The sequence below is a fragment of the Oryctolagus cuniculus genome, chromosome 3, assembly GCF_964237555.1.
Source record: "Oryctolagus cuniculus chromosome 3, mOryCun1.1, whole genome shotgun sequence".
Taxonomy (NCBI): Eukaryota; Metazoa; Chordata; class Mammalia; order Lagomorpha; family Leporidae; genus Oryctolagus; species Oryctolagus cuniculus.
The window spans coordinates 53,427,531-53,446,568 of record NC_091434.1 but is presented as its reverse complement, the minus strand read 5'-3'; the positions used below and the strand labels follow the sequence as shown (position 1 = coordinate 53,446,568).

The 19,038-nt window shown below is 36.9% G+C and overlaps 1 protein-coding gene and 1 long non-coding RNA gene across 6 annotated transcripts in view; one reads left to right on the top strand and one right to left on the bottom strand.

Moving 5' to 3' along the window:
- Positions 1-2,871, bottom strand: part of ZSWIM2 (zinc finger SWIM-type containing 2) — a 35,646-nt gene extending 32,775 nt beyond the window's left edge. For 2 of the 5 annotated variants that reach the window (XM_008258821.4, XM_070070494.1), the window contains exons 1-2: positions 2,446-2,871; positions 1,323-1,399 (exon numbers count right to left, since the gene is read on the bottom strand). In XM_008258821.4, the coding sequence (XP_008257043.2) occupies positions 1,323-1,399; positions 2,446-2,727 (359 nt within the window). In that variant the 5' untranslated portion in view covers positions 2,728-2,871. Of the gene's footprint in view, positions 1-1,322; positions 1,413-2,445 lie in introns of all 5 variants that reach the window. The other 3 variants (XM_017342979.3, XM_051849373.2, XM_051849372.2) reach the window with 3 other exon arrangements.
- Positions 2,872-2,933: 62 nt separating this feature from the next.
- Positions 2,934-19,038, top strand: part of LOC127491733 (uncharacterized) — a 37,394-nt gene continuing 21,289 nt past the window's right edge. Inside the window, exon 1 of the long non-coding RNA XR_011387206.1 lies at positions 2,934-3,070. This is a non-coding gene — a long non-coding RNA (uncharacterized lncRNA). The remainder of the gene's footprint in view (positions 3,071-19,038) is intronic.

Below are 19,038 nucleotides of genomic sequence, written 5' to 3'. Positions count from 1 at the left end.
AAAGATTAAAAAATATTAGAATACAGATAGCATTATAAGATTTACATTTCTGAAAGTGTTATGATACTCAAACTAATTCTTTTAAAATTCCTGGAAATGGAGTAATTTTCTGGATAGAGTACCAAATGACTATTTTCCTATATATACTAATTTAATGCATGATGAAAAAAACCTTTTCAAATATCTATAATTAAAATATGTGACTTTTAAAAACGTGGTAATACATTAACTTATTAAATATTTTAAATATATTAAGTACTTGGATTATATTTGTATTTAATACATGGTTAAAATACTATACAAAACAAGTTATAAAAAAATCAGAATAGAATGCCCTTGCCCAGACTTAAAATGAAAATGTAAAAAAGATATTTTATAATACCAAACTGCAAGATTTGAAAGGACCATATTTTTATCTTCATGTCAAGAAGGGAAATAAGTTGTGTTAGTAGATTCTCAATAAAAACTGATCAAAACAAAGAAGCAAACTTGATAAATGAAATCATTTTTAAAAAGACACTATTTTTTACCTATAAAGAAAAGCATTAGAAACATGACATGTGCTCTTTTTTAATTTCTTTTTTCTTCACGTATTAATTTCAAACTGTTGATAATATAATCAATAATTTGTTGACATGAGTATAGGTAGGCAAAACGAAATGAGATCGACTGGGTTTAAACTAAATGAAGAGTTTTTTACCCCATTTCTGGTTATTAATTAGCCTGTAAGTTGGTTCTAACACTAGGGGAAAAGTTTCAGATTTAACAAAAGTAACCTTTAATAGAGTCCTACTTCAATCTTGAAAAACTCATAGTTGAATGTTCATTGCAAAGGACAACTTTCTGAAAATTGACCAACATGAGCCAGTAAATAAAGAATGAATGCCTTCAAATCCTATGTCTATACATGGAGACAGATAATTTCATTTTCTTAATAAATGTATTGTTGGAAGCACAAAGTCCTTGAAACATAATATTGCCTCAAAATGAAGTATATAATTATCATGAAATACAAACTATCACACATTTATTTTCCCTGATTGTATTTAAATTTCACTTACACCTAATAGGAATCTAAAACTTGATTTTTCCTGTGTAAAAGCATTATAAAATTTTTCTCAATTTAAACTCATCCATTCAATTTTCATAATTAAATGAAATACTGAAAAATAAATGGATAAGCTAATATTTTTAATGTATTATTCCTCCAACAAGAATTTTTTTTTAATATTGCTGTATTAAAACAACAAACACACAAAGGCAAAATATACAACACACCAAGATATTCCTTTGGGGAAGACCTTCATTAAAAAGTCACTTACCAGCATATATGTTTACAAAGCTCATCTCCTTTCAGAAACACGGAACAGTTACAAACATGAGGATTTCCTAAGAAAACCTTTAAAAGAAAACTATTTTTTAAAAATGCTAATTAATTACAGTTTGGGCAAAACTAAGTTGTTATATAACTGATTTAAAAGGTGTTAAAGAGAAAATTTAGTTTTCATGACTCCAAAATGTTGAATAGAGTCCACTGGAAAATCTTAACTCTTGACATCAGTCTCCAGGATTTTTCCTTATTCCTTGCTTTGATTAATAACTTGCATTACCAGTTAAAACAGTTTTTATGTGACATGAGCTCAGACAGGTGTAAGAAATCTAATTTTAAACTTAAAAACACTTATAAATTTCTTAGTGTAAAGAAATTTATTCAAGATGACTATTTTTATTCACCAACACTATGTTGGCTAAGACAATTTATTAAATACCATAACTTGTGAAAACAACAATGAAAAAGGGATGTTTTAAACAATCATAGAGTAGAAAACTCAGTGATAAAAATGCATGTATTTAATAGCAGAGATTCTGTATTTAAAATGCATAGCACTAGAATGATATCTCCCGAGACAACTCCTGGGAGGTGATGAGACTGATCATTTTTGAGTGGCAAGAGTGGTACATCCAAATTTGAAACATCTGGTTTTTCAGCAACATTTAAGCAATGTTTTCCTCATTAAGATCTTTCCAAGGTATTGGCACTTTCCTTTAATAGAGACTTGTTGGAGCTTCAAGAGAATAAAGAGTAAAGGTAAGTGTTTTTATTTATTCAGCAAATATTTTCGGTTTGTATATAGAGTGCACGATTTTCATTTCTTTGGATTTTTAGGGCTAGTGATTGCTAACAATGGATCCCTGAACTCACGTAATGAAAACCAAATAGTCACATAAAACCTGACCCTTTCAAGCCTTTCATCATTTTACAAGAGTTAGACGCAATCTGCGACCCTAACAACAAAGAAACTTAGCTAATACATGCTATTTCCCTCTGCAGTTTGCAGGTACTTAGAGTCTGGAACCTTCCCTAGGGCTGCAGCGAAGCTGAGAGCGGCTAAACACGCCAGAGAGCCAGGGGGGACCCTGGGCGAAATGGGGGCGGGTAGTTACTCGGAAATCCCTGTTTTCCGGCTCCTCCTCCCTCAGCAGGAAGCCAGTGGGGCCCAACTCTCGGAGGAGGTAGATGCTGCTGCTCAGTGCCTGGTCTTGCTGCTGGCTGAGGCGGCTGCTCACGTGTCTTCGCCTTTCAGGGGCCTTAGCGCCTCGGCCATTCATCCTGCGTGGTGCCAGCGGGGGCCGCTCCTCGGTGAGGTTCCCGGAGGTGTCTCCATGACAACAGGTGCGGGCCGGTTGCCGTGGGGACGACGGTTGGACGCCGCGGTGTCCCGGCATGCCTTGCGCGCGGCTCGCGCCGAGGCCGGGAATGAGGGCGGTCTGCGGCGCGCGCAGGCTGCGTTGCGTTTTAAAGTGGCGCTGCGACTGAGGCGGTGACTCCAGTAAGCGCCTTGAAAGCCTGAGCTCAGAGCACTCACAGCTCTGAGCTCCTCCTGAGTCCTTGCAAGTGAATTCTTTGTGTCACAATCAGTCGCAAGCCCATTTACAGTGTGCTATTTGCGAAAGTTAACCTGTGATTAGTCGTCTTGTCAGACAGCCCGGAGTGACTGCTGACGTCCAACAGTGTTCCACAAACATTTCCCCACTGCTCACCATTCACACAGACTGAACGTGTCACTGGGTAAGATTCCGACAGGTCTAGCCTCTAGGAAGCTAGGTCCTTTAAGGGTGTGTGTGTGTGTGTGTGTGTGTGTGTGTGTGTGTGTTTGGGGGAGTCTTAAAGTGAGAGCATTTCAAATGGTGTGTTTGGGTAGAGTGTGTGGGGAGTGGTGGCACGTAACTCATACGTCACTCTAAATGTACTAGTCTTCGTTCTAAGAAAGATTTTCAAGCTATGCGATGTTGACTCAGTAATTCATATTGTCTCTGAGCTTTGTTTTGTTCCAGGGGGAAGCATTGGTAAAGTGTGGGCCAACATTTTGAGCCACAAGTGCTTAAAAAAAGCCATATCCCTGAAATCTCTCTCAAACTAAGCAGGAGATGGCACCACTTGGTGGCCAGGAAATACAGCCAGGGATAGAGAAAATCCTGTTTTATCATGAGAAGAAGCACAACTAGATTATGTTAAAAGAAGACAAAATGGCTAAGACCACAAGATGAAAGATGGTGGCAAAAGGCAGTTTTCCATGCAGACTATCCAAATAAACGCTATCAAATTTCAAATCTAAGATTTTAACTCATTGAACTTTGTTACTACCCTTCTATTCTTTTTTTTTTTTTTTTTTTTGACAGCTAGAGTCATAGAGAGACAGAGAGAAAGGTCTTCCTTGCGTTGATTCACTCCTCAAATAGCCGCTCCTGCTGGCACGCTGTGTCAATCTGAAGCCAGGAGCCAGGTGCTTCTTCCTGGTCTCCCATGTGGGTGCAGGGCCCAAGCACTTGGGCCATCCTCCATTGCCCTCCCAGGCCACAGCAGAGAGGTGGACTGGAAGAGGAGCAACCGGGACTAGAACCCGGCACCATATGGGATGCCGGCGCCACAGGTGGAGGATTAACCAAGTGAGCCACGGCGCCAGCCCCTACCCTTCTATTCTGACTAATAACTCTAATATTCATATTATGTTGTTTCCAACTTTCCATCAATTTATTGGTGCTAGTTGATAAAGTAAAACTTTATACATTAGGGAAAGCCCTCATATTGTGAACCAAAATTATAAATTGAATTAACTTATTAATTTTTAAAGTATTAATAATATTTAGAATTTTAAAGGTTCATTGGAAAGTACATATTTTTAAAAATATTTATTTATTTGAAATAGTTACATGTTTATATAGAGAGTAATTTTCCATCTGCTGGTTTACTCCATAGATGATCCCAATGGCCAGTGCTGGGCCAGTCCAAAGCCAGGAGCCAGTTGTGTCTTCCTGGTCTCTCCTGAGGATGGCAGGGGGCTCAAGCACTCAGGCCGTTTTCTGCTGCTTTTGCTGGGCCATTAGCAGGGCACTGGATCAGAAATAAACTAGAGGTAGTAAGTGGGAGAAACAGATATCTTCTATTTGCTGGTTCACTCTCCAAAAGTCTACAACAGCTAGGGCTAGGCCAGACTGAATCCAGGAGCCAAGTGCTCCCACTGTTTGTCCTACGTGGATGGCAGGAACTCAAGTACTTGGGCCATCATCCTGTCTGCCAAGCATTACTGCAGGAAGATGGATTGGAAACTAGAATAGTGGAACTGGAACTAAGCACTCAGATATTGGATGTGGGCATTCCAAGTGGTGGCATATGCCAGAAAAACCACTCCAATCTGACATCTTTAAAAAAAGTCAAATAGGGCCAGCCACAAATAAATGATCAACAGCAGGGAACAGTTAAGCTAGTCACACTACTGAAGAGACCCACGAAAATCCAGAGGACATTACATGAATTCAGGATCCATATCTTTTGTTATCAGACACAGGATTACATAAGCTTCAGTTTCCTCATACATCATATGCCTTTAAGGGGAGAAAGGGGAATGGGTGGACATCTGAAATTCAAGGTATTTACTCTTTGCTAGTAACTAAGATAGGCTTAATGTTCCACTTAGCTTGACCAAACTTTAGATAGGTTTCTTCCTCACTATAGACTCCTGACCTTCTTTTTCTCAGAGTATTTACTTTAGATAATATTCAGTCATCAATATTTTCTTTGGTCCTTTTTGATATATTTTCCCAACCTCTTGCCAATACTGCAATCTGATTTCTAATGGACCCAGGAGCAAACTCTTTGAAATGGAATCCTCAAAAAGATAATGTTTCTACATCCTCGTCTTTGAGGGAATGTAGGGTCAAACCACTGTGAACGTGATTTGGGACTTTTACTTTAAGATTCTGAGTAGATGTCAGTTTTTCTTTCACCTGAAGAGCCTAAGAAAATTAAAAGGGTATCAACTTCTGACAAAGAACTAAGAGGGCCAAGTAGGAAAAATCCATTTGTTTTCTTTAGAAGATTTATTCCTTTATTTGAAAGTCAGAGTTACAGAGAGATCTTTCATATGCTGGTTCACTCCTCAAATGGCTGCAACGGCTGAGGCTGGGCCAGACTGTAGCCAGAAATCTGGAACTCCATCTGAGTTTCCCATGTAGGTGACAGGGACCCGAATCTCAGATGGTTTTCTGCTGTTTTCCCAGGCACATTAGCAAGGAGTTGGACTGGAGGTGGAGCGGTTGGGACTTCGATGAATGCTTATATGTGATGTGGACATTGCAGAAGGTGGCTTAGCATGCTGCACCAGAATGGCAAGCTCCTCTGAATAGCCAAAATCCTAAGAGTGACCCCAAGGACTGTTGCTCTTGTATAATTCCTTCCTCTGCGTATTTGTAATTTTATATGAAATAGTATAAACTGTTGGGGAGCTACCAAAATTAGTAAGGGGATGGATATGTTAAAATGGTTTATCCATCCATAAAGCCAAGATATTTAAATAATCAGAGTATGAAAGAGTTTTTTGATCTTACAGAGGACTGTCCAATAAAATGTTCAGTAGAACTTTTGAAAGATGAATTTAATGATGCAGAAGGTGCCTGTTAAATTGCTGGACAGCCAATTTCAGAGATGAGAGTTGATGTAAGGGAACAAGTTTGTTCAAGAAGCTGGCAGTCATTGGAGAAGGTAGACTTCTTCAGTAACAAATATGTGATCTCTGTTTACAGATTAACAGGAGGACATTTAAAAGAGAAGGGTCACTTGTGGGTGCTTAAAGAAGATCGTTAGGTTTCCAAGGTTGGTGTTGATGCCACTTAAGTGTAAGCTTTTTTGATATGAAATGTGGCTGTTTTGGCTGGTGGTCATAAGTTCTTTTTTTTATCTGGGTCCTTCTGTTATAGTTATGTCCCTTCAATCTTCTCCTAAAATTGTTATTATGTTGTATATTGAGAAAACATTCTGGTTAACCACATGTTAGCTTTTGTTAATTTTGTATGAAAAATATGTGAAAAGGAAATGAAGATGTACTTTTCTACAGTTGCAAATGTGTGACTTGTACCAAGGTTAGAAAGGGAAAGGAAAAGGAAAAAGTGTTCAGTACAGTTAACCTAAACATTTACAGAATTAAAAAACAGATACAAAGAAACAAAAATCAGATATAAATCTAATTTTTCATTTTAATATGGGATATTAAAAGATGTGGAGAATTTCTGAGGGAAAATGGCTTTAATGCAACAATTTTGTATCTAAGTAAATACAGACAAAGTTAGATCATTTTCAGATGCAAAGGATTCAGAAAGCTTATCTACCATGTATGATTAGTGATAAAGTAAAAGAAGATATATATACTAGAAAAATCATGGTAGTTTAATTTTATGTTTGAATGGTTCACCTGTCTGTCTTTGATTGCAGAGTTATTATACCACCCTTTATTTTTTCTTTTTTTAGAGAGATCATGCTTTGATGATTTTTACTAAGCACATTAAGCCTATATGCTATCTAATATTTATACTGTATTTTTATAAAATCCTATTCCTCTACCTTTTGATAGATGTAACTTTTTTCTTGTTATAGAATCTTTTCTTATTGCTTCTTTTTATTCATCCTTAATAGCAGTAATTTCTTTTAGACCTTAGACTTTTTCTTTCTTTTTTATTTTTGAGATAACATTTTCAATTTACATTATAGACAGAAGATTAATGCTTCACTAAACAGAGTTCAACAAATAAAAAGTAAAAAGAAAAACATAGTTGAATAGAAAAACAGGCAAGGACTGTAAACACTAATCAAATGAAAATATCATCAACTTCACTCATATAAACAAAATTTTAGAAGTTACACATCATTTAAATTATAGTAGTATGTAACTCTTAACAATTTATTTGACAAAGATTTAAAACAAAGTTTGACAGAACACTATTTGTAGTAAAACTGATACAGGTATTTCTTTTTTTGTTTTTGTTTTTTAATTTTTTAAAAAAGTTTAGCTTACGAGTACTCAAACAGTATATTTCACTTTGTGTTTCTATGGGGGTGCAAACTGTTGAAATCTTTACTTAATGTATACTAAACTGATCTCCTGTAAAAAAAAAAAAAAAAGAAAAAAACAAAAAAAAAGAAGAAATTATCAATTCCCAACTTGACTCTCACTGGGATTAAACATGACAATAGGTCTGATCTGATTTCATCATCATTTAAAAAATCATCTATTATTTTTCACTTTATGTTTCTGTGTGGGAGCAAACTTTTGAAATCTTTAATGTATGCTAAACTGATCTTCTATATATAAAGAGAATCGAAAATGAATCCTCATGTGAATGGAAGGGGAGAGGAGTGGGAAAGGGGAGGGTTGCGGGTGGGAGGGACATTATGGGGGTGAAGCCATTGTAATCCATAAGCTGTACTTTGGAAATTTGTATTCATTAAATAAAAGTTAAAAAAAAAGTTTAGCTTGCATATAAAGGGGAACATGCAATCTTTGTTTTTCTGTGTCTGGATTATTTCACTCAACATGATGTCCTTTAGTTCCAAACATTTTGATGCAAATGATAGAATTTCTTTTTTTTATAGCTTTATCCATTCATCTAATGATGAACACTTTGGTTGATTCCATATTTTGACTATTCCATTTTTTGAACAGTGCTGCTGTAAACACTGTGGTATAGCTGTCTCTCTCAGTAGTGGGATTGTTGGATCATATGGCAAGTCTATTTCCAGTTTTTAAATAAATATCCATACTGTTTTCCATAATGACTGCATTAATTTACATTCTTACCAACCCTGTGTAAGAGTTCCCCTTTCTCCACTTCCTCACCTGCATTTGTTGCATTGTCTTTTGGATAAAAGTCATTATGACAGGGGTGAGGTGATAGCTCATGCTTTGATTTGCATTTCTCTGATGGCTAGTGATATGGAGCATTTCAAAATATATTTGTTTGCCATTTTTATTTGTCCTTTAGAGATGTCTGTTTAGATTCACTGCCAATTTCTTAACTGGATTAATTTTTTGTTGTTGAGCTTTTTGAGTTGCAATCTTTTGTCAGATAAGTAGCTTGAAAATAATTTTTTGCATTGTATTGGATGTCTCTTCACTCCATTGATTGTTTCCTTTGCTGTGCAGAAGCTTCTGAATTTGATATAATCACTTTTGTCCAGTTATGCTTTTGTTGCCTCTGTTTTGGTAGTCTTATCCAAGAAGTCATCATCTATACCAGTGTCTTGTAAGTGTTTCCTCTGAACTTTCTTCCAACAACTTCTTATGCTTTAAATTTAGGTCTTTGATTCATCTTGAGTTGATTTTTGTACGTGATTGAGAGGTAGGAATCTAATTTCATTCTTCAATGTTTGTACATCTAGTTTTGAAGAGATTATCCTTTCTCTAAAGTGTGGCCTGGACACTTTTGGCAAAAATAACTTGGGTTAATTTCTGGGATATTTATTCTGTTCCACTGAACTATGTATCTGCTTTTTTGTCAGTTCTAGGCTTTTTTAATTACTATAGCTTTGTAGTATCCTTTGAAGTCAAGTATTGTGATGCTTTCAGCTTGGTGTTTTTTACTCAGGATTGTTTTTGACTATTCTGGGTATTGTGTGATTCCATATGATTTTTAGGATTTTTTTTCTAATTTTTTTAAAGAATGTCATTGGTATTTTCATAGGGATTGCATTAAATTACTTTAGGCAATACAGACATTTTAATTATATTCATCGTTCCATTCCATGAGCAAAGAATAGCTTTCAATGTTTATCCCTAAAAGGGGAAAACTAGAGCCTTGTTGCTTTGCCTCAATTACTCTGGAATTGGTAGAATTCATTAACATTTTAGGTAGCTGGAATGGTTCACAGCTCTGTGATGTGGAAATAGGAAGAAGCCAGGACTGTGGTCAGTACCACTAGGGGAACTTGTCTCTGTGAGGTTTCTTATGTTTTGTGAAATAGATTTTTTTTTTCAATTTTCAGGAGTTTTACCCACTGTGTAAAAGCTCCTTTCACGTCTGTTGCCTACAGCATCAAAGAAGAATCTTGATGTTAGAGGACACTCCTTACTAATGACACTATTATTTAATTTTGTGTTGCTTTCTTTACTTCTAGCTCTCCTGACACAGCTGTTCTTGAAATCATTTTGCTTACTCCACTGTTGCTGCTGTTCACATAGTCAAGATTAGAATCATTTTATTTTTGTAACTAATTCCTTGATCCTTTTATTGTCTGCATGATGTATATTCCTGACACAACTGGTATAGTTCTCTTCCAATAATGAATATCATTGTTCACATTTTATCCTATTGTTTTGAATTCTTGTAATTTCTATTTCAAAAATGAGTAAAGTAGAGACAAGTGCATTTTTCTAAGCTGCCAACTGCTTGTGCAAGTCCCTGGATACTGCTGAACTTCTTAACAATAGTTAAGAGGAAATACTATTTAAACAGGCAGACATGTGAAAGGGTGAAATTTTGATCCATGTGATTCTTTTTTTTAAAAAAAAAAACTTTTATTTAAGAAGTATAAATTTCCAAAGTACAGCTTATGGATTACAATGGCTTTTTCCTCCATATAACTTCCCTCCTGTCTTCAAACCTCTCAACTCCAGCTCCCTCTCCCATTCCAATAACATCAAGATTCATTTTCAATTCTCTTTATATACAGAAGATCAATTTAGTGTATATTAAGTGAGGATTTCATCAGTTTCCACCCACACAGAACATAAAATGTAAAACACTGTTTGAGTACTAGTTATAGCATTAATTCACATTGGACAACACATTAAGGACAGATATCCTACATGAGGAGTAAATGCAAAGTAACTCCTGTTGTTGACTTAACAATTTGACACTCTTGTTTCTGGTGTTAGTAATCATCTAGGCTCTTGTCATGAGTTGCCAAGGCTATGGAAGCCTTTTGAGTTTGCCAACTCCGATCTTATTTAGACAAGGTTATAGTCAAAGTGGAAGTTCTCTCCTCCCTTCAGAGAAAGGTACCTCCATCTTTGATGGCCCATTCTTTCCAATGGGATCTCACTGGCAGAGATCTTTCATTTAAGTTTTTTTTTTTTTTTTTTTGCCAGTGTGTCTTGGCTTTCCATGCCTAAAATACTCTCATGGGCTCTTCAGACAGTTCTGAATGCCTTAAGGGCCGACTCTGAGGCCAGAGTGCTGCTTAGGACATCTGCTGTTCTGTGAGTCTGCTGTGTATCCTACTTCCCATGTTGGATCTTCTCTTTTTATTCTATCAGTTAGTATTAGCAGCCACTAGTCTTGTTTATGTGATCCCTTTTACTCTTAATCCTATCATTATGATCAATTGTGAACAGAAATTGATCAGTTTGGGTAGTAAGATGGCATTTGGGTAGTAAGATGTCACCTTGATGGGATTGAATTGGAATACCATGGCATGCTTCTATCTCTACTATTTGGGGCAAGTCAGCTTGAGCATGTCCCAAATTGTACATCTCCTCCCTCTCTTATTCCAGCTCTTATATTTAACAGGGATCACTTTTCAGCATGGAAGATTTTTCCATTTTTTGGAATCCTATTTCTTTAAGATTTTGCAATTCTCATTGTAGAAATATTTGAGGTCCTTGGTTAAGTTTAGTCCAAGGTATTTGATTGCTTTTGTAGCTGTTGTGAATGGGATTGATCTTAGAAGTTCTTTCTCAGCCGAGGAATTGCCTGTGTATACAAAGGCTGTTGATTTTTGTGCATTAATTTTATATCCTGCTACTTTGCCAAACTCTTCTATGAGTTCCAATAGTCTCTTAGTGGAGTTCTTTGGACCCCCTAAATAAAGAATCATATCATCTGCAAAGAGGGATAGTTCGAGTTCTTCCTTCCCAATTTGTATCCCTTTAATTTCTTTTTCTTGCCTAATGGCTCTGGCTAAAACTTCCAGAACTCTTATTGAATAGCAGTGGTGAGAGTGGGCATCCCTGTCTGGTTCCAGATCTCAGTGGAAATGCTTCCAACTTTTCCCCATTCCATAGGATGCTGGCTGTGGGTTTTTCATAAATTGCTTGGATTGTATTGAGGAATGTTCCTTCTATATCCAATTTGCTTAGAGTTTTCATCATGAAAGGGTGTTGTATTTTATCAAATGCTTTCTCGGCGTCTATTGAGATAATCATATGGTTTTTCTTCTGCAGTATGTTAATGTGGTGTATCACATTGATTGATTGGCGAACACAGAACCATCCCTGCATACCAGGGATAAATCCCACTTGGTCTGGGTGGATGGTCTTTCTATTAGCCAGAATTTTATTGAGGATTTTGCATCTATGTTCATCAGGGATATTGGTCTGTAATTTTCTTTCAGTGCTGCATCTTTCTCTGGCTTAGGGATTAAGGTGATGCTGGCTTCCTAGAAAGAATTTGGGAGGAGTCCCTCTTTTTTGATTGTTCTGAATAGTTTCAGAAGAATTGAAGTTAGTTCTTCTTTAAATGTCTGGTAGAATTCAGCAGTGAGTCCATCTAGTCCTGGGCTTTCCTTATTTGGGAGGGTCTTTATTACTGTTTTAATTTCTGTTTCAGTTATGGGTCTATTTAGGTTTTCTATGTCTTCATGGTTCCATTTAGGTAGGTTGCATGTGTCCAGGAATCTATCCATTTCTGATAGATTTCCCTGTTTGCTGGCATACAACTCTTTGTAGTATTTTCTGATGATTCTTTTTATTTCTATGGTGTCTGTTGTTACATTTCCTTTTTCATCTCTGATATTATTGATTTGGGTCTTTCCTTTTTTTATAGTTGGATCAACGGGGTGTCAATCTTGTTTATTTTTTCAAAAAACCAGCTCTTCGTTTGGCTTATCTTTAGTATTTTTTTTTTTTTTCGATTCAATCCTGTTGATTTCTTCTCTGATTTTAATTATTTCTCTTCTCCTACTGGATTTTGGTCTGGTTTGCTGCAGTTTTACTAGATCCTTGAGATGCTTTGAAAGCTCATTTATTTGGTACCTTTCCAATTTCTTGATGTAGGTACCTATTGCTATAAACGTTCCTCTCAGCAATGCTTTTGCCATATCCCATAAGTTTTGATATGTTGTGTTGTTATCCTCATTTACTTCCAGAAAGTTTTTGATTTCTCTTTTGATTTCTTTTATGACCTAGTGTTAATTCAGGAGCATTTTGTTCAGTCTCCATGTGTTTGCATACTCTCTAGGGATTCCTGAATTGGTAATTTCCACCTTCATTCCACTGTGTTCTGATAAGCTGCATGGTATGATTCTAATTCTTTTGAATTTGCTGAGACTTGTTTTATGGCCTAGTATGTTATCAATCCTAGAGAAGGTTCCATGCACTAATGAGAAGAATGTAATTCCTTTAAATGTAGGATTGAAAGTTCTGTAGATATCTGTTAGATCCATTTGGGCTATAGTGTCGATTAAATCTGATGTTTCTTTTTCCGGTTTCTTCTGCCTGTTGATCTGTCTATTTCTGAGAGTGGAGTAGTCAAGTCCCCCAGTACTATTGTATTGGAATCTAAATCTCCCTTTAAGTCCCTTAACATATCTTTTAAATAGACCGGTGCCCTGTAATTAGGTGCATATACATTTATAATAGTTACATCTTCCTGTTGAATTGAAGCCTTAATCATTATATAGTGCCCCTCGTCTCGCTTAACAGTTTTTGTGTTAAAGCTTATTTTGTCTGATATTAATGTGGCTACACCAGCTCTTTTTAGGTTTCTGTTGGAATGGAATATCTTTTTCCAATGTTTCACTTTCCGTCTGCATGCATCTTTGTTGGAAAGCTGTGTTTCTTGTAAGCAGCAAATAGATGGGTTTTGTTCCTTAATCCATTCAGCCAGTCTGTGTCTTTTAACTGGAGAGTTGAGGCCATTTACATTCAATGTGACTATTGATAAGTAGTGACTTTGCCCTGCCATTTTCCCAAAGATATTTCTAATATACCCTTTGAGCTTCTGTGACCTTTTACTAGGAGGTTTTCTTCCTTTACCTTCTTTTGTACTGATGTCCGTGTTTCTGTGTTTCTGAGTGTAGCACATCTTTAAGCATCTTTTGCAGGGCTGGACGAGTGGCGACAAATTCTTTCAATTTCTGTTTGCTATGATAGGTCTTTATTTCACCTTTATTCACAAATGAGAGCTTTGCAGTATATGATATTTTGGGTGGGCAGTTTTTTTCTCTTAGTACCTGGGCTATATCTCACCATTCCATCCTAGCCTGTAGGGTTTCTGATGAGAAGTCAGCTGTGAGTCTGATTGGAGATCCTCTGAGAGTAATCTGACATTTCTCTCTTGCACATTTAGGATCTTTTCTTTCTGTTTCACTGTGGTGAGTTTGATTACCTCTTGTCGTTGGTGAGGATCTCTTTTGGTCATGTTTACTAGGGGTTCTATGAGCTTCCTGTACTTGGATGTCTCTGTTCTCCAAACCTGGGAAGTTTTCTGCTAATATCTCACTAAAAAAGGCCTTCTAATCCTTTCTCTTTCCATGCTTTCAGGAACTCCTAGAACCTGAATATTGGATTTTTGAATAGTATCCTATAGATTCCCAACAACATTTTTCAGATTTCTAATTTCCTCTTCTTTGGTTTGACTGTATACTCTCCTGTGCTCTGTCTTCTGCTTCACCCATTCTGTTTTTAAGGCACTCTAATGAATTTTTCATTTGATCTATTGAATTCTTCATTTCATTTTGATTTCTCTTCACTATCACAATTTCATGTTCCACTAGTTTCTTCATTTCATTTTGATTCCTTCTTAAGATTTCATTTTCATGAGAGAGATTTTCTATCCTGTACAGAAAGGATTTATGTAGTTCAAGAATTTGTTTTTGAGAACTTCATAATTTTTTGAAATCTGTATCTTTTATTTTTTCTATCTCATCATCTTCATAATCTCGAATTGGTGTGTCTTGATCATTTGGGGGTGTCATAATGTCATAATGTCTTCCTGTTCTTGTTTCCTCATTTTCTGCATTTGTTGCTTGGCATTGTGGAGATAATCCTTGGTGTTTTTTTTTTTTTTTTTTTTTTTTTTTTTTTTTTTACTTTTGTTGTCATGGTGGTCTTTCTTGTTATACTATGACTCTAGAATAAGTGGACTGTGTGCTTTTGATGAATCCTTAGAAGCTTGTGATGGGTGTGGCCAGAGAACTCTGTTCTGTTCTTCAGGGTTAAGGGTGTACCAAAGGTGTCACACCCAGGTTACATGTGGTAAATCTTCTCTCTCTCTCTTTCTTTTTTTTTTTATTCAGAAGAGAAGTAATTCCGCACAGCTGAGTGGAATGAAGGCAGTCAGTGTGTGAGCTCTGGCCCCTGTGGGTATAATACTCGTTTGCTCTGTCCCAAGGACCACACAAAGAATTTGTGCAGTCCTCAGTGTAAGCTGAAATTCCCCTGTAATCTCCCACTGGGTTGCCAAGGTTGCTTGAGTTTGTGGCGTCTCAGGCTCTCCATGAGTTCTCTCACACACTCTCAGTTTTTTTTTTTTTTTTTTCACAGTCTCAGTTCATTAGCTCCACACATTCACTAGGTCTTAACCTGCTGTTATTTCTCCCCAGCAGAGACAGGTTTTTCTGCTTGGCTGTGGGCGGGCACATCCCAGAGATGGCACAGCTTTTATGTATGTCCAAAATGATACCTGCTCTTTGTCTTGCTCGCCTTTGTAAGATGAGTGGAGAGAGAGAATCATGTCCGTACTCGTCCCTTGTATTTTTTTTTTCTCTCCTCTAGTTAGCCTTGTGAACTTTCCCCCATGGGGCTTCAAGCCTTGTTCCCTCTAGGCTCTTCCTGCCACTTCCCTGCCAGTGTCTTGGGCTACTGAGGTTTTGCCTCACCCTCCTTTCTAGCGCTGGTGCATAGACTCGACGGCTGGGGTCCCGAGCTGTGGGCGCTCATGCCCTCCTCATTGGTCCACCGTGTCCCACTAGTTCCGGAAGAGTTTCCTCTGCAGTTTTTTCCCTAACTCTTTCCTGAAACTACAGTATCTCCACTTTTATCAAACTATCTTTTCCCGGACTGTCAGTGTGCTCCCTCCTTATTCTGCCATCTTGGAGGAAGCTCGATCCATCTGATTCTACAGGGCTTGATATATTAGAGTCATAAATCAGGGTTAACACAGAGAGGAGAGGGAGAGAGAGAGAGAGCGAGAGTGAGAGAGAGAGAGAGAGAAGTCTTAACATCTGCTGGTTCTCTCCCCAATTGGCTGCAACAGCTGGAGCTGCACTGATCTGAAGCCAGGGGCCAGGAGCTTTCTTCTGGGTCTCCAATGCAGGTGCAGAGGCCCAAGGACTTGGGCTGTCTTCCACTGCTTTCCCAGGCCATAGCAGAGAGTTGGATCCCAAAAGGAGCAGCCGGGACTTGAACAAGTGCCTACGTGGGATGCTGGCACTGCAGAATAATTGAGTTTTCATTCTCCTGAAATAGTCTATAATGATATAAATTTTGGCCTTCAGTATTTTGAGTGCAGAACTGCAATTCATTAAACTTGGGTGTTTTATTCATTTGATCTTACATTTTTGATTTTGTCAATAAATTATAATCCTTTTTTATACAGCTGTTCTTTGTGAATTTCTTGTTAGTGTGAGCTATTTTCCAAAGGCTTGAGAAATTCCAAGCCACCAATAAAACTATTTTTGGAGGTACAAATTTGAGAATTTAGTTATAAATTTATATGTATTAAGGTAAGTTAGGAGTAGAAGTGCACAGCTGGACTCTAAATGTCATCTTTGGTTGTATTGCATTGAAACATTGATACAATGTCTTGAGTAAGATATTTTGGTTTCCTTCTCAGTGATCCAAAGGTCAAAAATTCTGTTAGAGATACAGAATTGCTTCTTGGTAAATTAAAAAATATATGTGTAAGTAAGCCACCTTTCGATTCTATTGAGTCTATTATGAGGAATGTTTTGAAAGGCAGGGACTCAAGTATAAAACGAATGAGAGTGGGGTCAATAGCGACGTACTTTAGCAAAGTGCAATGATTGATGTGTGGTAGGCGTCATAGGAATCCTGCCAAAGCTATATTGATACTGCACTTGTGTTGGGAAAGGTAAGAATCAGTCCAGTTTATCCTGAAGAGTTCCAAAAGTGCCTCAGGGTTTATGTGATCTGTTACATCCTGCAGTTGTAGGGTGCAGTGGGATATTAAAAAATGAGGAAAGCTGCTTAGGAAGGAGTTCTATCCTTCACTCCTGTCTTCACTTCGGACATTTATGCAACTACCTCCACTCAAGTATATCAGGAATTTATTCTCTGGAAGAGATAACATAACATAAGGGTCCTATACTGGTACAACCAAAACCTAATGGAAGGTGGTGGTATCATACTGAAAAGAGTCAAATTAACTTGATATATGCATAATAGAGGTTGAATTCCAGCTGCCTGTATACTCCATTACTAAACTACTCTTTGTCAAGTATTTACCTTCGAAGGACACAGAAAGCAAAAAGAGAATAGAGTCCCAGATAAAAGCCCCAAATTCTAATAGCAGGGCCTCCTGATGACAAAATCCATACAGATCACCTGCAGTGATGATTGCAGCCAGAAAGCCCCATCTTTGCATTCATAGCTTTAGACTTCATTTTTCGTCACCCATTCTTAAACATGAACTGTTAACCAAGCATTAAAAATATAAGGGAGGTCTGTAATATAAAAGATAGAGACTCAATAGCTAAAAGCACAAAACTTAGAGTAAGAAACATTCTACAGAGAGAAAAACAGAGAAAACTTTTGTGCAATCATTTTAGAGAGATGACTATTTAAACCATAAATAAGAATAGAAGACTATAATATTAAGAAAATGAAGAGCTTTTATTAATTTAAACTATGGTATAAGAAAACTCATGTAGATTATTGAGTGCTGAGGAAATTACAATCTTCAAAAAAGAAAAACTCAAATCAGACAAAACAATAAAATCCAATTAATCATCCCCACTTTCATAAACAAATACTAATATAATTAAAGTGAGAAAATATTGTAAGTGAGGTCAATATCTAAATAATATGATTTCCAGAAAAAGAAAGGGAAGAAAACACTAAAGAAATAATTGTAAGAAAATTACCTGGAAATGAAAGACATGTTAGCAGATAGGATTTGTCAATTGTAACATGCCTGCAGAGTGTGTGTATAGATTGGGCATCATGCCCTTCCAAGGGTGTATCCTGTGTGCACAACTGTAGTTCTGCTTTACACATATCTGTGTTGTACATGGGGATCCTGAGTGTCCAATACCAAGGCCTATGGGTATAAAATTTCATAATATTAAGCACTGAAAGAGATTCTTTTCTCTCTCTCCCCCTCCACCTCTCCCTCCCTCTCCCTCCCTCTCCCACTCCACCCTACCCTACCACATTTGAAAGAAAAAGATTAAAGTATCTTGAATCAAAATTGCTTTTTACTTTTCATCAACACTGAAGCTATAAAACAAGTAATAGTACCTTAAAAATTCTAATGAAAGTGATTTCTAACCTAGAGTTTCATGCTGAGGCAAATAGTATTGTGCAGATAGGATCAAATATTTTCAGACATGGAAGATTTTAAAATATTTACCTCTCATGAGTTTTTATTTTATTCCAGTGAAACTACTGGAGTATGTTCTTCACTAAATCTCTGAAGTGAGTCAAGAAAAAGACACAGAACACAGGAGGAGGGAATCTCCAGGGTAATTACCATGCAGAACAGAGTAGTTGAGACTGGAGCAGTTCAGAAAGCTCCAAATTTTCTTTTTTCAAGTTGATGAAAATAACAGAACATATGAGGTATCTAAAAGTTTTGAGAGGATATTTAAGTAATTTTCATTTTCTGGTTGAAGATAGAGACAGAAAAATATGAAACAAACTGTATCATACACTTCTCATAAATTGTCTCAGATTATCTTGGCTAGAAATCTCTTGGTGTCCTTTGGGCACTTATTTTGTCCCAGCAGCAGCAGTGTGGGCCCAACCTGACAATGCCTCCTTCTGTGTCTGGCCTGTCATTCCTCAGGTTGACTTGTTACTGTTAGGTGTGAGATGTCGTTCACATGATCAATCATCCTGGTTTCCCTAGGAGTGGGGGGCAGTACAAGGCGGGGGACAGGGTGTACTTAAGAAGCAGGGCTTCTAAAATTAAACCTAATAAAATCATAACTTGAAAATATTGATGATTATATATCCCTGGGAGGCTAATGGAGATAGGAGCCAGTGGATAAGATGTTTACCTGTCCCTACCCCAGACTGTCCTGAGAAATAAACTCTGAAGATGGTCCTACAAAATGGAGCAATTGGCTGCATTTAATGCCAAGGGGAGACCAATTAGTAAAATATTTTCATCAAAATTTTACTTTAGGTTCCTTTGCCTAGGGAATCCAGAAGACCTAGTGGCAAACAAATAGACAGCCAAATACTTCTTCATCAATACTACTTCTAGGAGTAAAAATATTGTGCAGAAAAGTGAAATGTACTTATAGTTTATTACACAGCTCTACTCTGATTATCTTTGACATATGATGACATTTTAGATATAAGTAACTCTTGTGGAATGATAGGATGAGGAAGGTACATGTATGTATGTAGTGGTGAAAAAGTTTTAAAATAAACTCTGTGAGTTCCATAGTAAGAATCAAATAAAAAATTATGAAGTTGTTAGACTATATGAACATAAATGTAAAAATAATCAACCTAAATAATTGAAAAGTATTTGCCTCTAGGCTAGGGAAATAGTATCTAGGGAGCAGGAACCACTTTT